At 40.4% G+C, this 17,799-nt stretch overlaps 1 protein-coding gene and 1 long non-coding RNA gene across 7 annotated transcripts in view; one reads left to right on the top strand and one right to left on the bottom strand.

The window, feature by feature from the left end:
* SLC10A7 (solute carrier family 10 member 7) overlaps nt 1–17,799 on the top strand; it is a 251,725-nt gene that overhangs the window by 205,300 nt on the left and 28,626 nt on the right. For all 6 annotated transcript variants that reach the window (XM_049708816.1, XM_033402782.2, XM_049708817.1 and 3 more), the window contains one exon: nt 7,590–7,663. In XM_049708816.1, coding sequence (XP_049564773.1) covers nt 7,590–7,663 — 74 coding nt within the window. The remainder of the gene's footprint in view (nt 1–7,589; nt 7,664–17,799) is intronic.
* LOC125964180 (uncharacterized) overlaps nt 1–17,799 on the bottom strand; it is a 672,498-nt gene that overhangs the window by 650,285 nt on the left and 4,414 nt on the right. The gene's annotated exons all lie outside the window — the stretch shown is intronic.

The following is a 17,799-nucleotide window of genomic DNA, read 5'->3' as shown; positions in this document are numbered from 1 at the left end:
TCCTGGGTAGTGGTTGTGTAGCCCCAAAATATGCCATTAAAATTTGGAGATGTTTCAATTAGACAAAATTTATGATTTTCACATTCTGTTTTCATGCTGGAAGACCCCATAGCACTCGAGGATTTTATTGGAGGAATGAAAAATACCAACATTTATTGAACCCTACTGTGTGCCAGGCACTGTGCTAGGGATTGTGCATATGTTATTTTGTGTAAGTCTGACAGCAAAAGACTAGGTTACTATGCATTTTTGTTGCTATTTTGCAGATGATGACCCACACTTAGAGTAGTTTAGGGACTTGCCTAAAATCAGATTTTAGTAGTTTAGTAACTTACCCAAAATCAGATGGCAAATACTGCACTTAGAACTGAAATTCATCTCCATTTGACATTTCCAAAAGAATTTACCCATGCTTTTTCCACTGCACTAAACTACTTCAATTAATTTTAATGTTCACAATCCTTGTTTTGGTTGGGGAATTTGTAGAGAGCATATAACTGGATTCTCCAAGTTCACACACACACACAAATTAGTCAGAGATACCAAGAGTTAGAACTAGGACCCATTGGTTTATTCTCTGAGTTCTTTTCTTTTCCTACTTTTTGTTCCTTCCTTCTTAAAATTAGTGAAATTGGCCTGCGGTGGGTTTTTTCTTTTCTTTTACTTGCCAATTCAGTAAAGCTAAAACCAATCCAGATATCCAAAGACAAAAATCTCAACATAGAAATCAGTCTGTCTTTTTTTGTACAGCATGCCACTGACCTCTGATGGTGGAAGTTTAGCATAAACCAGGAGAGACCCAGCCTAGAAAATTCAACTTCCCTGCAACACTTGTTTACCTGGTTAATATTTCTTAGGTTTATAGACCTGACATGTTACCATTGTGTAACATGTCATTGTGTCTGGCAGGGGAGCCTCTTCTACTTTGAGTATTTAAAATACATTTGAGAGTTGTTATTCTGTGTTCTCATTTATCTGTCCACAGAAGAGCATCAGGGTTAAAAATTCCAACTCTGGAGTCAGACAGACTCAAGTTTCAATCCTGTTTAATAACTTTGTAACTTTTGTCCGTTTCCTCATTGATAAAATGGAGATAGTAGTAGTACCTATCTCATAGGGTCATTTGGAGAATTAAATAATACGCACATAAAGCCCTCAGCATAATACCTAGTATATAGTAAGTGCTCAAGAAACGTTAGCTACTGTAAAATATTTGCTATATCACAGTAGCGTATGTTATTTCAAAAACTAATTATGGAAGAGAGAGAATTAGCATTTCTAGTTTTGCAATATATTCTTTTGGACGTTTCTCTGTCACAGTTGCTAGGAATGGGGAGTTGATTCATCAAACCAAGAGTCCACTGTCCATAGTGACCTAAGCTTTCTGCAACTTTCAGAAGCTTCAAAGGTAGAAGAAAAAAGTTGAAAAAGCTTAGAAAAATAAAGCAGTAATTGGGAGCCTTTTAAAAGTATATACAAGATAGTTTGGTAGATTGATAACTAGAGTAATAGAAACCTAGATTGTCCCTAGAGTGACAAAAGAAACTATTAAGAAAGGAAAAGGAAGAAAACAAATATAAATATTTGCATTAGGTGCTTTAGCCCTTATCAGTACATTTTCAACCAGATGTCTCATTCAGCCTCAGGCCATAGTCCTGGGAGGGAAGGAGAGTGACCTGGAGGGCAGGAGAGGGAGAAAGGGAGGGAAGGAGAGAAGAGGAGCATTGTTATTCCTGAGAAGTCTCCTAGCCATTTCAGAGATGGGCCGACTAAGCCAGAGCTCTGGGTAACTTGTTTAGTGCCACACAGCTGGTGATAGACGAGGTCTCCTAAAACGTGTAAAGACAAAAATGGGACCTGATGAAACTTAAAAGCTTCTGTACAGCAAAGGAAACTATAAACAAGATGAAAAGACAACCCTCAGAATGGGAGAAAATATTTGCAAACGAATCAACAAAGGATTAATCTCCAAAATATGTAAACAGCTCATGCAGCTCAATATTAAAAAAAACAAACAAACAATCAAAAAATGGGCAGAAGACCTAAATAGACATTTCTCCAAAGAAGACATACAGATGGCCAAGAGGCACAGGAAAAGCTGCTCAACATCACTAACTATTACAGAAATGCAAATCAAAATTACAATGAGGTATCACCTCACACCAGTTAGAATGGGCATCATCAGAAAATCTATAAACACAAATGCTGGAGAGGGTGTGGAGAAAAGGGAACCCTCTTGCACTGTTGGTGGGAATGTAAATTGATACAACCACTATGGAGAACAGTATGCAGGTTCCTCAAAAAACTAAAAATAGAATTACCATATGATCTAGCAATCCCAATACTGGGCATATACCCAGGGAAAACCATAATTCAAAAAGACACATGCAGCCCAATGTTCATTGCAGCACTATTTACTATAGCCAGGTCATGGAAGCAACCTAAATGCCCATCGACAGACGAATGGATAAAGGTGTGGTACATATATACAATGGAATATTACTCAACCATAAAAAGGAACGAAATTGGGTCATTTGTAGAGACATGGATGGACCTAGAGACTGTCATACAGAGTGAAGTAAGTCAGAAAGAGGAAAACAAATATTGTATATTAACGCATATATATAGAGTCTAGAAAAATGGTACAGATGAACCGGTTTGCAAAGCAGAAATAGAAACACAGATGTAGAGAACAAACATATGGACACCAAGGGGGGAAAGCAGGGTGGGGGTGGGTGATGGGATGAACTGGGAGATTGGGATTGACATATATACACTAATATGTATAAAATAGATAACTAATAAGAAACTGCTGTATAAAAAAAATGAAATAAAATTTCAAAAAAAAGAAGATGAGAAGCCCAGGTAAAGATTTTTAAACCATGTTCTGTTAAAAAAAAAAAAAAGCCACACAGGTACAGAGGTTAACAAAGGAAAGTATTTCACATGGAAGTTTCTGCCTGTAAAAACAGTGGGCTTAGATGGGACTATCTCAGAGGACCCTTTCTGCTCCACATTCTGTAATTCTGCTAGTAAAACCTTTTGACATGTTTTCCTTTGTGGGTACTCAAAGGAAGGCAAAATAAATATTATGTGGAAAACACTGAATGAAAGCTTTGTGAGAGAATAAAAAGACCAGTTGGGAAGAAAAGGAAATAAACATCTCGAGGGAAGCCAAAGTAATCAAAAGAATTATAAAAACAAGATAAAAAGAAAATCAATATTAAATAGAGATAAGGTAGAGTTCGAAAATAAATAGTAATGCGATTCCTTTCAAGAATGTGAGCAGACACAGTAGAGATGATAATCACTGAAAATAATTGTAGCCATTACCACGTAATATAATGTATGGGATACTTTGTTTCTCTGTGCGTTGTCACGACTTTTCACCATTTAACCACCCCTGAACAGAGCATGGGTGAGGGAGGGTTAGTTACCAGGATGGCTGCTCTCATCCACTAAATTGTGTGGTGATTTTGGTTATGGTTTTGAGTTTTTATAATGTTCTTCTCAGAAGGCAAACTTGTCTTCACAATTTGGGGCACCCTCCTTATTAGCTGTGTGACTTGAGGCAACTGTGCTTCAAGATCCCTTTTCGGAAAAAACAAGACAAAAATACTGTTACCGTATAAGGCTGTTCTATGAAGAAAGAAGAACTGGATGCAAAGTGCTTAGAAAAGTGCTCAATAAATGTTGACTGCAGGGCTTCCCTGGTGGCGCAGTGGTTGGGAGTCCGCCTGCCGATGCAGGGGACGTGGGTTCATGCCCCGGTCCGGGAAGATCCCACATGCCGCGGAGCGGCTGGGCCCGTGAGCCATGGCCGCTGAGCCTGTGCGTCCGGAGCCTGTGCTCCGCAACGGGAGAGGCCACAACAGTGAGAGGCCCACGTACCACAAAAAAAAAAAAAAAAAAAAAAAAAGTTCACTGCAAATCAACTATACTTCAATTAAAAAAAAAAAATATATATATATATATATATATGTGATAGAAAAAAATTTCTTTAATGTTTACTGCTATGGTTACTCACCATCCTTATCCTCTTCCTCCTTATCTTGGATGGAAGGTTAAGTGAGCACGTGCTCTGCTGGCTTCTCCAAGACCTGTGATGTGGAACAGTCTGTTACTGTAGACATAGAGTATAAGTCAGCCCTATTTAGGTGGAGTATTGTTTTTAACCTCAAACATTCCATCTTTATGTCCTGATTCTCTCTCCCCACTGAAGGGCTTTTTGTCAGTAGGACCCTAGGGCAGTGTTCCAACCCACATCAGGCCAGATACCTCCTCGTGTGGGCTTACCTTCGGTCTCCTTACCCCGGAGCAGAGGACAAGTAAGCATATCTTGCAAACATCCTCTTTCGCCACACTGGAAATGCTGCTCCAACATGGCAGCCAGCGCCAGATTAAATCAGAGCTTTCTTGGCCAGAGAGATCTAGACACATTAGAAATGGGTCAAGCAGAACAGCGTTCACCAAAGAAGAAGTGTACTGCCGGACTCCCTTGGAAGAAAACCAAACTGCATAAATCCAGATGCAGCAGCAACTGGTTACAAACAAGGGCAGCCGAAGCCCTCAAAGGCCTTTGCAGTGTTATTGACACCAGAGCATTGCCGGAGAAAGACCCCAGACTAGGCCAGCTGGCTCTGCCACGTGTTCCACAATCACAGCTGGGCATTCATTCCTGGAGACATCTTTTATTCATTGTGAATTGACCGTAGGTCATATTCCCCAGTCTGCTTATGTCAAGTTTTTCTCAGGCCTCAGTTGTCCCTCAGACTTCTCTGTAGATGAATGAACTGCCTCACGCTTTGCACAGAAAGTAAACTCTCTGATGTAGATTCCCTCCACTTTCTTATTCTCCACCTGAAGATTTTCTGTATTTTTCACTCACCTTGTCCTCTTTTGCTTCCAGCTCACAGACTCTCAGACTGTAGGACACTGTCCTCTCCGGCTAATCTCAGTCTCATCCTCTCAGGCCCCTTTGAGGATGTGGTTTCGTCCATTATTTCTACCTGCTGTATCATCACTTTCTATGTATAAACAGGTTCGTCTCCATGGCCCTTGTCTTCTCTTCACCAGATTTCTTGAAAACACAGCCCCCTTCACTACTGCAAATTCAGTAAACTTAAACCTCAACTCCTGGGTCTCCTGCCCAGACCCTACTGGGCTTCCTCTTCCATTCCTTATTTCCATTAATGCTTTGATACCTCTCTCAAAGTTTCTAATTTCTCTTCAATCTCTCTTCTTCTCTCAAGGCAACAATAACAATAAAAGTATAAACTAGCTTTTTTTTTTTTTTTTTGCGGTACACGGGCCTCGCACTGTTGTGGCCTCTCCTGTTGCGGAGCACAGGCTCCAGACGCGCAGGCTCAGCAGCCATGGCTCACGGGCCCAGCCGCTCCGCGGCATGTGGGATCTTCCCAGACCGGGCCATGAACCCGTGTCCCCTGCATCGGCAGGCGGACTCTCAACCACTGCGCCACCAGGGAAGCCCTAAACTAGCATTTTTAAACACTTGCTATGTGCCCAGTTCTTAACAGATATTGGCATTTATCCTCACAATGACCCTAAGAGGCAGACAGTATTATCCCCATTTTATATCTAAGCAAAAGGATGGTCTGGATTTAAATTCCAGTGTGTTTCCCGCACTGCCTGTGCTCTTAAGCTGTTGGGAGGGAATATTTTGTAGAAGTTACCAGTTGACAAGTTCTTTTAATTCTATCTTCATGTCTCTTACCACCAGCTCCTGTACTCACTGTGATTCTTCAGGCCCTCATAGCTTTCTGCTCCCTGCCTGGGCTCATCAACTTAGCCTTATACTGGGCTGTGTGACTACTCTTCCTTAAGAACGGGTCTGACCATGCCATTCTACTGTCCCATGTCCTTCAGTAGTTCCCCTTATCCTATCTTATGGAGTCCACGCTCCTGGACGTGAGTGAGTGCCCCTGCACACAAGTCACCCTGGAGAGTCTGCGCTTTGCCAATTGCCTCCTGCACTTGCATGCTTCCGTTCTGCTCTCCTTTACCTAAAATCCGCATCTGCGCATGTCTAAACCTGTTCTTTAAAGCCTAGCTTAATTGTAATTTCCTCCAAGAAGTTCTCTACAGGCTTCATCATCATCCCCTACCCCCCTGACAAGCTTGAGATCATCCTCCCCTTCAGAACCAAAACATCCTCTCTAGAGACTCTCCCTTTCTCTCTCTCTCTCTTTCTCTGTCTCCCTCCCTCCTTCTCTTTCAACTGAGGTGAGACACCAAAAATTCAATTTGGAAAGATGTTATTAAAAAAAAAAAAAAGGCTGCAGGTAAGACTGGTTAGGAAGCATGAGCTTACATGATTTTTCAAAGGAGAGGAGACTAAAGGGCATTTAAATATTCTCTTAACATATGTACAGAGGAGCAGGTGGTGGAGGAGAGGGTCCTGCTCCCCTCCAGTGAGTATATAACAAAGAAACAGGATGTGGGATCTGCTGAGGGAAGCTTTTTCTCCCAGTGAAAGTTGTATATAAGGATGAGGTTACTAAGGGAAATGGTGGGGTCTCTTTCTTTAGACATACTTGACAATTGGTTAGATTGTTACATCTACAACTATATGCATGCAGTCGGGTTCTAGAACATTTTTCCATTTGCTAGCCCTCTTGTCTGAGTTCAGGGCGGGAATGAACAGACTCACTATATCTTCAAACACTGATCGTGCAGGAAGGAATAGTTTCTAACATATCAAGGATGCAATAATAAAACTTACATTTCTAACCTTTTTGGTTCCTGGTTCTCTAAATCTTTATGATCTAAAATAGGAAATCTGAATATGATATTCACCAGTACTGATCCCCGTAACATTTAATGGATTTTGACTACACAAGATTTTTTTTATCCTTAACATATTATATAACAATAAAACAATGGCAGTTAAGCACGGGCACAGGAGCCAGACTTGATTTAAATCCTGGCTCTGTCACTTCCTAGCTATGGGGTCCTGGGTAGGTTACATAACTTCTGTGTGCCTCAGTTTTCTCATCCATAAATAATGATATTGTATTGCCTACCTGATAGGGTTTTTGTCTTTATATGCAAAGACCTTAAGGGAATACCTGATACATAGTAATGGATAAAAATTGGTAATTTATTATTTTTACTAAAAACATATGATGTTAAACCTTTGTTCATACCGTGTATTTCTCAAAGGCCGTTGTTTGCTGCCAAAGGGATGTGTTGCTCCTTGAGGGAAGCCTTTTTGAAATACATTAACTCTTTTCAAGCCACTGGGTTAAAATCAAGTGATAGCCTAGTGACTGAGCTAACTTTCCCTGCTGCGTGATTTTTATAAAGTCTTGTGCCACAAGCTGATTACCTATGTGATTTTAGAAGACCTCCACCACACATTTTTAAGACTGTCTCCTTTTCGTGGATAAATGACTCAGAAATTATTCTCTAAAAAGAAATTTGGATATTTCTGTACATTTGGGTATAGAATTACTTCTGTCACCAGGACTGATCAAAGGGATGTTAGCACAAAGGTAGGTACTACGTTTGATTGAGGATGTCTTAAATATGCTTTTTATTTGTAAAACACTTTTTTCTTTTGCCACTAGGAATAATTCAGGTTTCACACCAGCAGACACTGTGGCTGTCATGTTCTGTTCTACACACAAATCCCTCACATTGGGTAAGTGTCCCACAGACTGAAAAACCAACTTAATGTTACCCTCAGGTAATTGCATCTTATGATTTTAAAATTCAAACAACTCTTCAAATTAAATAGAATGGGGGTATTTTCCACTCTGTGACCTAAAGAGCAATAGCAAAGTGAGGATGGGTCATAGCTTTGAAATACCATCACTCGACTGAACCCATTTTTGAGGACCTAAATTTAATAGCGTAGGATTTAACTTTATTTGTAATCATGTTTTTGATTCTCATAGAAGATTTTCAATGTAGAATGTTCATGTTAAAAGTCTGGGGGTGCGTAGTTGGGGGCGGGGGATGCAATGAGCACAAACTTGGTTTTGGAAGGCTCTAGAGTGACCCCTGGGCAATGTCACCTTATATTTTCTGGAAGCTTGGAGCAAGGTGGAAATAATGTTATGACTCTAGTTTGATATTGACATCAGTTTGAAGTTCCTTTCAGAATGTTATTTCTATAAAGAAACACGACATAGTTATCATTAACTCAATCTGATCAGCACCTAAAATGAAATAAGTAGGTATTTAATGGATAAAAATAGATCAAGAAAAGTGCTATTTTCTACTTAGCTTTATCCAGTTTAATGACATTATCCCAATAACCTGTCCAAGACATCTGGAATCCATGTTTTTAGTCATTAAAAGTCATTAAGTAATGAGAAACTTTATTGAAATATACATCATTAACAAACTCCTTGGGGTAGTAGGCACATTGTGGTAAAACTAGTTTTAAAAATTCCATTACACTTTGACGTGTGACTGACTAAAGAGAATGACGTTGCTCTAAGTCTGCTTGTGTTAAAGTTCAGTCTGTAAACTAGGAAACAAAGAGATTTCATAATGGTTTTACTAGCCCCAAACATATTTGTCTGATAGAATTATTTTCAGTCTTGCAAAGTTTGGGAAATGATTTAGAAATTGGACATACTCTTAAAGAAGCAATTGCTATCTAGGGGTTCAGCTTATTTGAAGAAAAAATATATATATACTGTCCATACGTTGCATTATGACTGTTAGGTTTTCTTTATAATCATCACCAAATAGAATTTGAAAAAGCTTTTTGGAAGCCACATTCCAGTCCTGATTTTGTGATCCTGGACAAATCACTTAAGCTCCCTGAACCTCAGCTTTCTCACTTTGTAAGCCATTTTCCTACTTTTTCTTAATTCTTAAGGCTGCTGTAAAGATTAAAGATAAAATGTGTTAAGTACCCAGCACAGACTTGTACCTAATACAAGTCAGTACATGACAGAATGTGTTCAGTAATTGTGCTGTGTGTGGATTGCTGTGGACGAAATGGGAGTGCCCACCTAGAGAGCTCGGTGTGCTGCCTGGCACATAACACATACCCTTAAAGCAGCAGCTGTTATTAGTTATTATTAACTGTATTGGTTATGACGGTATTACCATTCCCAGGGTTCCAGTCTCCTGACCCCGGTCCCGTAGATGTTCATGTAACAGGTGTGGTTTAACTGTTGACCTCAGAGAAATCATCTTGCACTTCCTCCTTCATGCGGTCATTGTGATGTGATGCCCGGTGCTCCAGGTCTCCTGAAAAGGAAGGGGCTGTTACAAAGGTAGGGAGGCCAGAGGCGGATGCTGCCAGGCACCTCAGAGGTCACGAGTCAGGGATCAAATGAGCCTGCGTCGTTAGAGCAGATGCTGAGTCCTGGCTGCACCACATATGCTTCCGCACTTCTGCAGTGGCCTTTCAAACCTGCCCCCCCTGTAGGATTTGCTTTTGTCAGGACAACCAAAACGGGTTGTGCTTGTTTCTCCATGATTTTCTCCTGTGCTTGGAGCTGGCGGTGGTGAACCCTAGTATGCTACCCGAGAAGCATACTGCACGTGATCAGTATTCTTTTCTTTTCTGTAAGCAGAATACCTACCCATCCTATCTTTTTATTTTTTCTTTTCATTTTTTTCATTTCAAAGCCATATCCTTCTGTCCTTGATGCTTTCTCATTTTCAGGCAAACAGGTGCTCTGAACGTCGATCAAAAGTAGCTGTTGTGCTAAAAATGTTTGGGTTAACTTGGACTTCTGCTTTTGCATTTTGCTTTTGCAGTGTTCGCCCATGAAATAGATACTTGGGTCCTCCAATAAAATACTCATGTGGTATCTAAGTAACCATCGTAGTGTAAATCCTTAGTTATTTCCATAACATGGTAGGCCTATGCTTTCTTGGAATTGCAAGACCTAAATACTCATCCTGACTCTTCCACTGAGACATCCCCAGGCCTCAGTTTCCGTAGCTCTTAGATGAGGGAATTTTACTTCGAGCTAGGCTATTCTATCATGCCGGGATCAGACCTGGCTTCCTGCCTGCAATCTCCTAGGTAGCATTTATAAAAATGACCTCTTTGCTGCTTCCTTATCTCAGTGAGATGGCACGGATCACCCTTGTCCCAGGAGCACCCTTATTTCTACATACAGCAAGGGGTGTTTGGGTCCTGTTGCTTGAATGGACTTGTTAAGCCCTATACATTTAGTGTATCAGTTTTCACAAGATCCAATTCATGTTTCTCTCTACTGGTGACCTGACTTCTCTGGTACAGAGGATATGCCCGGCAGTGACCTGAGCTACAGGCCGATAATTATCCTAATGGAACTTCTCATCTGCATAGCAATGAAAGAACATCACAATAAGTGTGAAGAATTCATATTCCAGAAAGCAGGGGGCAAATTTCAGGTAATATCACTCAGAGTTATATTGCTCTTACTTCAAGATGAAATACGACAGATTAAAATGCATCTATTTGGCATGTAGAAAATATATCTATCCCTTTTGTGATCACTGTCAAAATATTTCTTCTAGTGATTTTAAACACACACACACATAACATCTCAAATAGAATACATTAAGAAAGCCCTATGAAATAACATTTTTTATTATTATATCCAGTATTTGTATTTAAGAGTAAATTATTGCAGGCCCGGTGACACCCAGGTAACTAATGAACCGAAGATGAAAACTCTGGCTTTGAGAAGCCTTCTGAAAGTTCTCTTGTACATACACTTGAAATTTATTTTTTTGTTCTTGCTTTTGCCCTGTCTCAGTCTCTTCAATGTACTTGCATCTACACACATGCTGAATTTGATTCATTGCTTTTATTAGTGCATTTGCCATTGATAGATTAGTTCTTCGTATTAGTACTTTTTCTACTGATTGATTGCAGATGAAGTGACTATTTGACCTTTAATTATGAGGCTTCCTATTGAAAATGACATTGAGCTATGGCTTCACATAATCCATCTGGAAAGCCTGACATGATGCCATTCCCTGGAGTTCGTTCAGGAAGAAAGCGGAGGCCTGGAGGAAGTGCAGAGCTTTCACTGTGCTTCATCTGAAACAATACTACAGGGCTTGTTTGCTGCTCTCCTGTAGTTGCACCTCAGGGTTGGAGATAATTATATTTTGTCAAGACAGCATCACTGGCTGTGGGTTGCTCCAAAAGCCATGAACTCTCCCAAATTGTTTTCTAGTTTGATGGTGATTTTTGTATAATGATGAGAAGATACTTTACATAGCAGAGGTGGGAGAACAGCGTGCACCCTAGTTACCAATGGTTCAGTGCTCACTCAGTCAATAGAGCTCATCACAAAAGAAATTCGATCCGAGGGACCCTGTGGAATTAGTATTTTATTTTATTTATCTTTTTCTCTTGACTGTTCAAATCACTTTGGTATCTAGAGTTCTAATATATATAGAAAGCTTTCTCACTATTCCTAGAAAGAGAATGTTTAAGGATGTTTGAGATCCTTAAGTGAGTGTATGTTTATATTAGTTTTTCATGTTTCCAAATGGCAAAATGAAAGCGTATACTCCTAGAGCATGTCAACTGACAACTGGCAATCAGTTGTGAGACCAGTTGTTTGTTTCTAAAAGCTTTTCTGAATTGAAAGAATGCTCTTTAAGTTTTAAATAGAGTGTTGTGATCAATGTGTATTAAAAGTCCACTATGGGTCTTACCATTTATAGACATTTGTGTACAAAGACCAATCAAGGCATCTTTTCCTCACATTGAACTTCATTATGAGTCTACGCTTGCAGTTACACAGCTGAGCTGTGATAAGAAACTATGCGTTAAGCAAAAAGCATATAGCTTTTTGATAGACATAGGATTCTGGAAAGAGTGGAAAGAATACATACCTGATGCTAGTTGGGATTCAAGTTGCAGTTCTCTCACCAAAAGCTGAACAAATCACTTAACTGCTATCAGCCTCAATTTCCAAATCTGTAAAATGAGAAGATGGAAGAGATGATACTTGAGATTCCTTCCAGTTTTAAGTTCCTATGAGTCTTTTGCTCAGTGACTGATATTACCACCATTCTATAAGGTAACAGTTTCCCTGCTATGTGTGAAAAGGAAAAGAGTTCTTGAAAGGAACAGCTATATAAATAATGTTACAATATTACAAGAAAGGAAATATGACTGTTACATCTTCCTAAAGAGGCTAAAAATTATCTTCATACTCTCCAAAGAGTTTCATAGGAGACACAAACTCTGAAAAGGATCTCATTTTCAATTTTACTTGGAAGCTTTTCAAGAGTGCTAAAGGATTACCCTGCAGCTTGGGCTGAAAAGATCATTTAATAACATCTGGGTTATTTTCTCCAGAGGAAATGGAATTGAAATAGGAAAGTTTGCATTTCTGTTTTTCTTTCCCCCTAGAGCTTCTCTGCAATTCTATTTGGCACATAAAGACTATTATCTTGATGAAACTGCCCTACAATTGGGAAGCACTTTTTTAAAGGCTTTAACCCCTTAACTCTTGTTACCTAAATAACCTTGAATATTAGCAAATCAGTAATTATTATCTTATTTTTCAAACAAAGAAGTGAAGCGTAGAAAAAATTCTAAAAATTTATGCCAGGGCATATAACTAACAGAGACTAGATTCCAGGTCTCCTGCTTCCAGAGCTGCATTGGACAATAGGATGTGAAAGCTCTTCGAAGACCCAGAAGTGCTAGACTGATTCTGAGTGTTCTCAGTGTGGGTTTGAATCATTTTATTGATTATTTAAAAAAGAAAATCACTTTTGATTCCATTGCTAGTTATAAGACAGTTTAAAAATCTTCACTACCTGTAATTGTGGCCATATGTGTATATTCCTTATGGCCCGTCATAAACTGGCACACAGTCCTTATATTTTCTTTATTAACAAAAGGTTATATTGTAGTTAAAGTGTGTCTTGATGGGCCAGCCCTTACCTTTCAGGGGCATCAGTGTCTGCACTCTGTTCTTGCAAACTGAGAACCACAATGCTGTTTAATAACAAACTATCAAAGTAGAAATCGAAGTCCTGGGTAAAGACAGAAAATAGAAGTTTCTCTCTGAGGCATAAGCGTAAATATATTTTTTGTCCTGCAGTTTGCTTTTGGTGTTTCAGTTCTGTAAGGAAAGACAGTATGGGGTCCTCTACCACCTGACAGATTTTTTTTTTAAATTGAAGTATAGTTGATTTACAATGTTGTGTTAGTTTCAGGTGTACAGAAAAGTGACTCAATATATATATACATATATTCTTTTTCAGATTCTTTTCCATTATAGGTTATTACAAGATACTGAATATAGTTCCCTGTGCTATATCGTAGATCCTTGTTGTTTATCTGTTTTATGTATAGTAGCGTGTATCTGTTAATCCCATACTCCTAATTTATCCTTTCTTCCCCCACTTCCCCTTTGGTAACCGTAAGATTGTTTTCTATGTCTGTGTGTCTGTTTCTGCTTTGTAAACAAGTTCATTTATATCATATTTTAGATTCCACAAATAAGTGATATCATATGGTGTTTGTCTTTCTCTGTCTGACTTACTTCATTTAGTATGATAATCTCCAGGGTCATCCATGTTGCTGCACATGGCATTATTTCATTCTTTTTTATGGCTGAGTAATATTCCATTGTGTGTGTGTGTGTGTGTGTGTGTGTGTGTGTGTGTGTGTGTATATATATATATATATATATACATCTTCTTTATCCATTCATCTGGCATCTGACAGAGTCTTAAAGACGCCACTGAAATTAAAGGCCCAGTAGGATTTACCACCATAGTGAAAACAAGTTGGGTAGTGTCTGTCCTTTTGTACTGTTTTCTGATCCACATAAAGAAAGAGAGAGATGCAAGTTCTCAAACAAAGTGATACACTTATGTTTGGAACTTTGCAGATTACTTTGTTTTGAATTTTTGATTCTGAATTTGGTGTCTGAACTTCATCACTAGCATATCCAGACTTCGTAATAAAAATTTAGAAAGTCCCCAGGTTCTGCATAAGTATCAAATGAAAGACATTAAAACCTCTTTGAGGATTTCCTAGCCTGATGCTCAGGTACCATTCTTCTGAACGATACCGCAGGAGGTGTTCGCAGTGTGCGGTGTTCACCAGGACCAATGCCTTGGTGCTCGCACATTTCTGCTCCTTCTCCACGTTTCCTGTGCCGGGGACTGTCAGACATTTTTAACCACAACCTGCAATTAGAAATACCTTTTACAGTGTGATCCAGAAAACATTTGCATGTGTGTAAAAGTTTGACAAAACAACATTCACTCTCACTTCTCGTGATACATTCCATCTTCTAGCCAAGTCCTAGATCAAAACCCATTACATTGATTCAGCAACTCATTAATGGGTCGTGATCCAAGGTCTGAAAAATACTACTTCACGTCTTGCTTGGTGAAATTTTACCCCCTTTCTCAAATAGTTACCATGTAGGCTTCGGCTACTGCTGTCCGTTTTTTCACGAAACTTTAACCGAAATTTCTGATCCCATGTAAGAACCAGACCTAATTTAAGACTTGGAATAATTCTTGAAGTGCAGTCAGGTCACCTCCATTTAGATTTTATTAATCCAGCTTATATAACAGAGTTTCTATACCTTTTGTTGATTTACTTTTTAAGTTGTTTCTCTATTCAACATGTTTTCAATTAGTAATAATAATAACAATGGAGATTAATTGGGTACTTAATAGGCTAAATGCTTGTTACAAGAAGTAATTTACTTGAAAATATTTTATGCTGATGGTTAGTGTAGACCTCGGCGCCCAGGACAGCCCACTGCTCTCATGGAAAATTCTCACTGGAGTGTTCAGCTATTATTTTATCAAAAAGAAAATACTCCAGAGGCAGCTACAACAGATGCTTTTGTTATCTATATCTCTATCAACCAGAGACTTTACTAATTAGCATAATGAATTCAGAAATAGTTTTTTTTTGTGTGTGTGTGGTACACAGGCCTCTCACTGTTGTGGCCTCTCCCATTGCAGAGCACAGGCTCCAGACACGCAGGCTCAGCGGCCATGGCTCACGGGCCCAGCCTCTCCACGGCATATGGGATCTTCCTGGACCGGGGCACGAACCCGCGTCCCCTGCATCGGCAGGCGGACTCTCAACCACTGCGCCACCAGGGAAGCCCAGAAATAGGTTTTTATTGATGAAATTACTGACTTGTTGCCTTGCATGATAAATGTAATAAATGGACCCTCATTGACATGTAGCCTGCCTTTAAACTTTAGTGACACACTTCCCACTTGCTAGAAGAATCTAGCATATCCCATGTCCTGAATATGCAATCCCCAGGGCTGTGCTGAAGGCCTGATCCCTACCAGTTTTGTGCTCAGCCTCTGTCCGGAGGCCCTGTAGTCACCTGAGGCTGACTGTAAGTGTTACTGAATCCTGCTCTGAGAGACCCTCTCGTGCAAGGTGCTAGTGAGAGCACTGGCAAAGTCAGAGCTGGGACTTTAGTTGACACTTTAACTGCTAATATGTGTTAACCTAAAAATACCTGTACCTGTGGCCGCTTGCTTTCACTCAAAGCTGCTGGCAAGGTGCTGGGAGTGGGGAGTACAGGTAATTTTCACCTACCCTTCAAATTTCTTCAGCCACTGTACTCTATCTGCTGGAAGAATCTGGAGCTTATGCATGACCAGCCTGGTATAGGTCACGTTCCAACAGTCCTTTCCATGCACCAGCTCACCTCACTACCACAGTCACCCCCCGCAAGGGAGGTGAGGTCCAGAGTGATAAACAACTTGCCCAAGTCACATGACCCCAAGTGGCAAAGCCAGAAGTCTGACTCTTAGCCACTGTGCCGAGCTGTAATGAGAGTTCTGGGGAAGGTCCTATGCTGTGAAACCCAGGTTCTTGTATCAGCCCTTGGTTGCTAACATGAAAAGTCTAGGCTAGATGATCTCTGGGATCCTTCTAGTTCTAACATTCAATAATTTTCTGATTTTGAAAGACTTAAGTGTTAGCTTTAGAATCTTGAGTCATTCAGAGGGACAGCCTAAGATCAGCATTTCTCAAAGGGTGGCCCTTAAAAATATAGCAAATTGCTTCCAAAAAAAAAACGTTATGGGGTCTCATCTGAGGCCTACCGATTCAGAATTTTTAAGAATAAGACCCTGGAGCCTGATTGTAACACATCGCAAAAAAAGGGTATTATGCACACAAAAGTGTAAGAGCCACCATATTACATCCATCCATAATCACCTCTCAGCTTCCAGAGAACCTAGCTCACCCACCCAGGTTTTTAGGCGAGCATTTGACCTAGCAGAGCATTCGGCCAAACTTTGTATAGGTGCTTAGTGATGATGGTGGGAACCAGTTTGTACCAACCACGGTTGTTGGTTTTCTTTTTTTTGTTTTTTTTTTTAACTTTAGCCTAGCCATGGTGCGCCCCACTTTTAGATACTTTTTTATCTCATCATTAGCCAAAATGAGATGCTTAGGACATAGAGGCTTATGACACACCACTAAGTACTATAAAAAGGTAAACAACAAACATTTTTTTTAAAGACTCAGTAGGCCTGGACTCTGATTTCTAGGAATCACTCACTTCATTCCATGGCCTCATGGTCATGTCTAGGAAGGATAAAAACCTGTACTGATTTTTTGCCTTCAGATGTTCTCTTGAGTCCTTTTTTTTACCAGTCTGGTTAAACCACCGTGCTTGGATGTGGAAGTGTGCCAGTATTTCACGAGGTATAACCCGAGCAAAAGAAAACCGTCCATTTCGTGCCCATCATACCAAGCACTCACTCCAAAAGAGGGGGCTTTATTCCTTTAAGACCATGTCTTCCTGGCAAGCTGACGGTCAAATTTAAGCATGTTTAAAAACAATTTCGGAATGCCTAACTATTTGAAAGTTATCCTTTTAAAAAACCCATTATGAAAGGAAATATACATGATTTTCCCCAAAAGTCTCACAGTGTAATTGATACTGTAGAAAGATTTAAAAAAAACCATCAACACACAAAATAGAATCATGCTTTGCAGAAGTCAGTGCTCCGAAAGGGACAGCAGGCCAGATAGAATCATAAGCACTTACCAAGAAGTTGTAAACAGATGGAGGCCAATGGAGGTTTGCGTGGCATCCGAGGTAGATGTTTCAGTTCCCGTGGCAGTCCTCAGCAGTCCCCATTCTCAAAAATTTTAGGAATGCTTCCGACCTCATCCTTGATGATTTCAGTGACAAACCCCTTCCCTGCTCAGTCCTGTAGACTACCGAATTTGAACCCCGCAATACTGATTCATAATGCTATTCATAATAATAATAATAGCTATCATTTTGGAGATGCCGACTTTATGCCAGGCACTGTACTGGGTACTTGACATGCACTGTCTCACTGAAACCTCCAACTACCACTTGAGATAGTTATTTTAACCTCATTTTGAGCAGATGTGGAAACAGGGTATTCGGGTCAGGTCACCCAATCACGTAGCTGGTGGGTAGCACCGTCAGGACTGAAAACCAGGTCTCTGACGTCAAAGCCCAAGTCCTTTCCATCACACCACCCAGTCCTCTAGAAATAGCTCCAGTGGTGCATCGTCTGCTGCTCTCTCGGTCTCAGGATTGGAGCAGGAACAAGAGCGGCCAAGGCTTACATGCGGCAGCGTCACTGCAGCCGAGCTCACTCACCGTTGTTACCCTACAGCTCAATGGCAAGGAGACAAAAAATCCCACATAGGGCTTCCCTGGTGGCGCAGTGGTTGAGAGTCCGCCTGCTGATGCAGGGGACGTGGGTTCGTGCCCCGGTCCGGGAGGATCCCACATGCCGCGGAGCGGCTGGGCCCGTGGGCCGTGGCCGCTGGGCCTGCGCGTCCGGAGCCTGTGCTCC

The sequence above is a fragment of the Orcinus orca genome, chromosome 4 (assembly GCF_937001465.1).
Source record: "Orcinus orca chromosome 4, mOrcOrc1.1, whole genome shotgun sequence".
In the NCBI taxonomy this organism is placed as follows: Eukaryota; Metazoa; Chordata; class Mammalia; order Artiodactyla; family Delphinidae; genus Orcinus; species Orcinus orca.
This window is presented reverse-complemented; position numbering and strand designations above follow the sequence as displayed.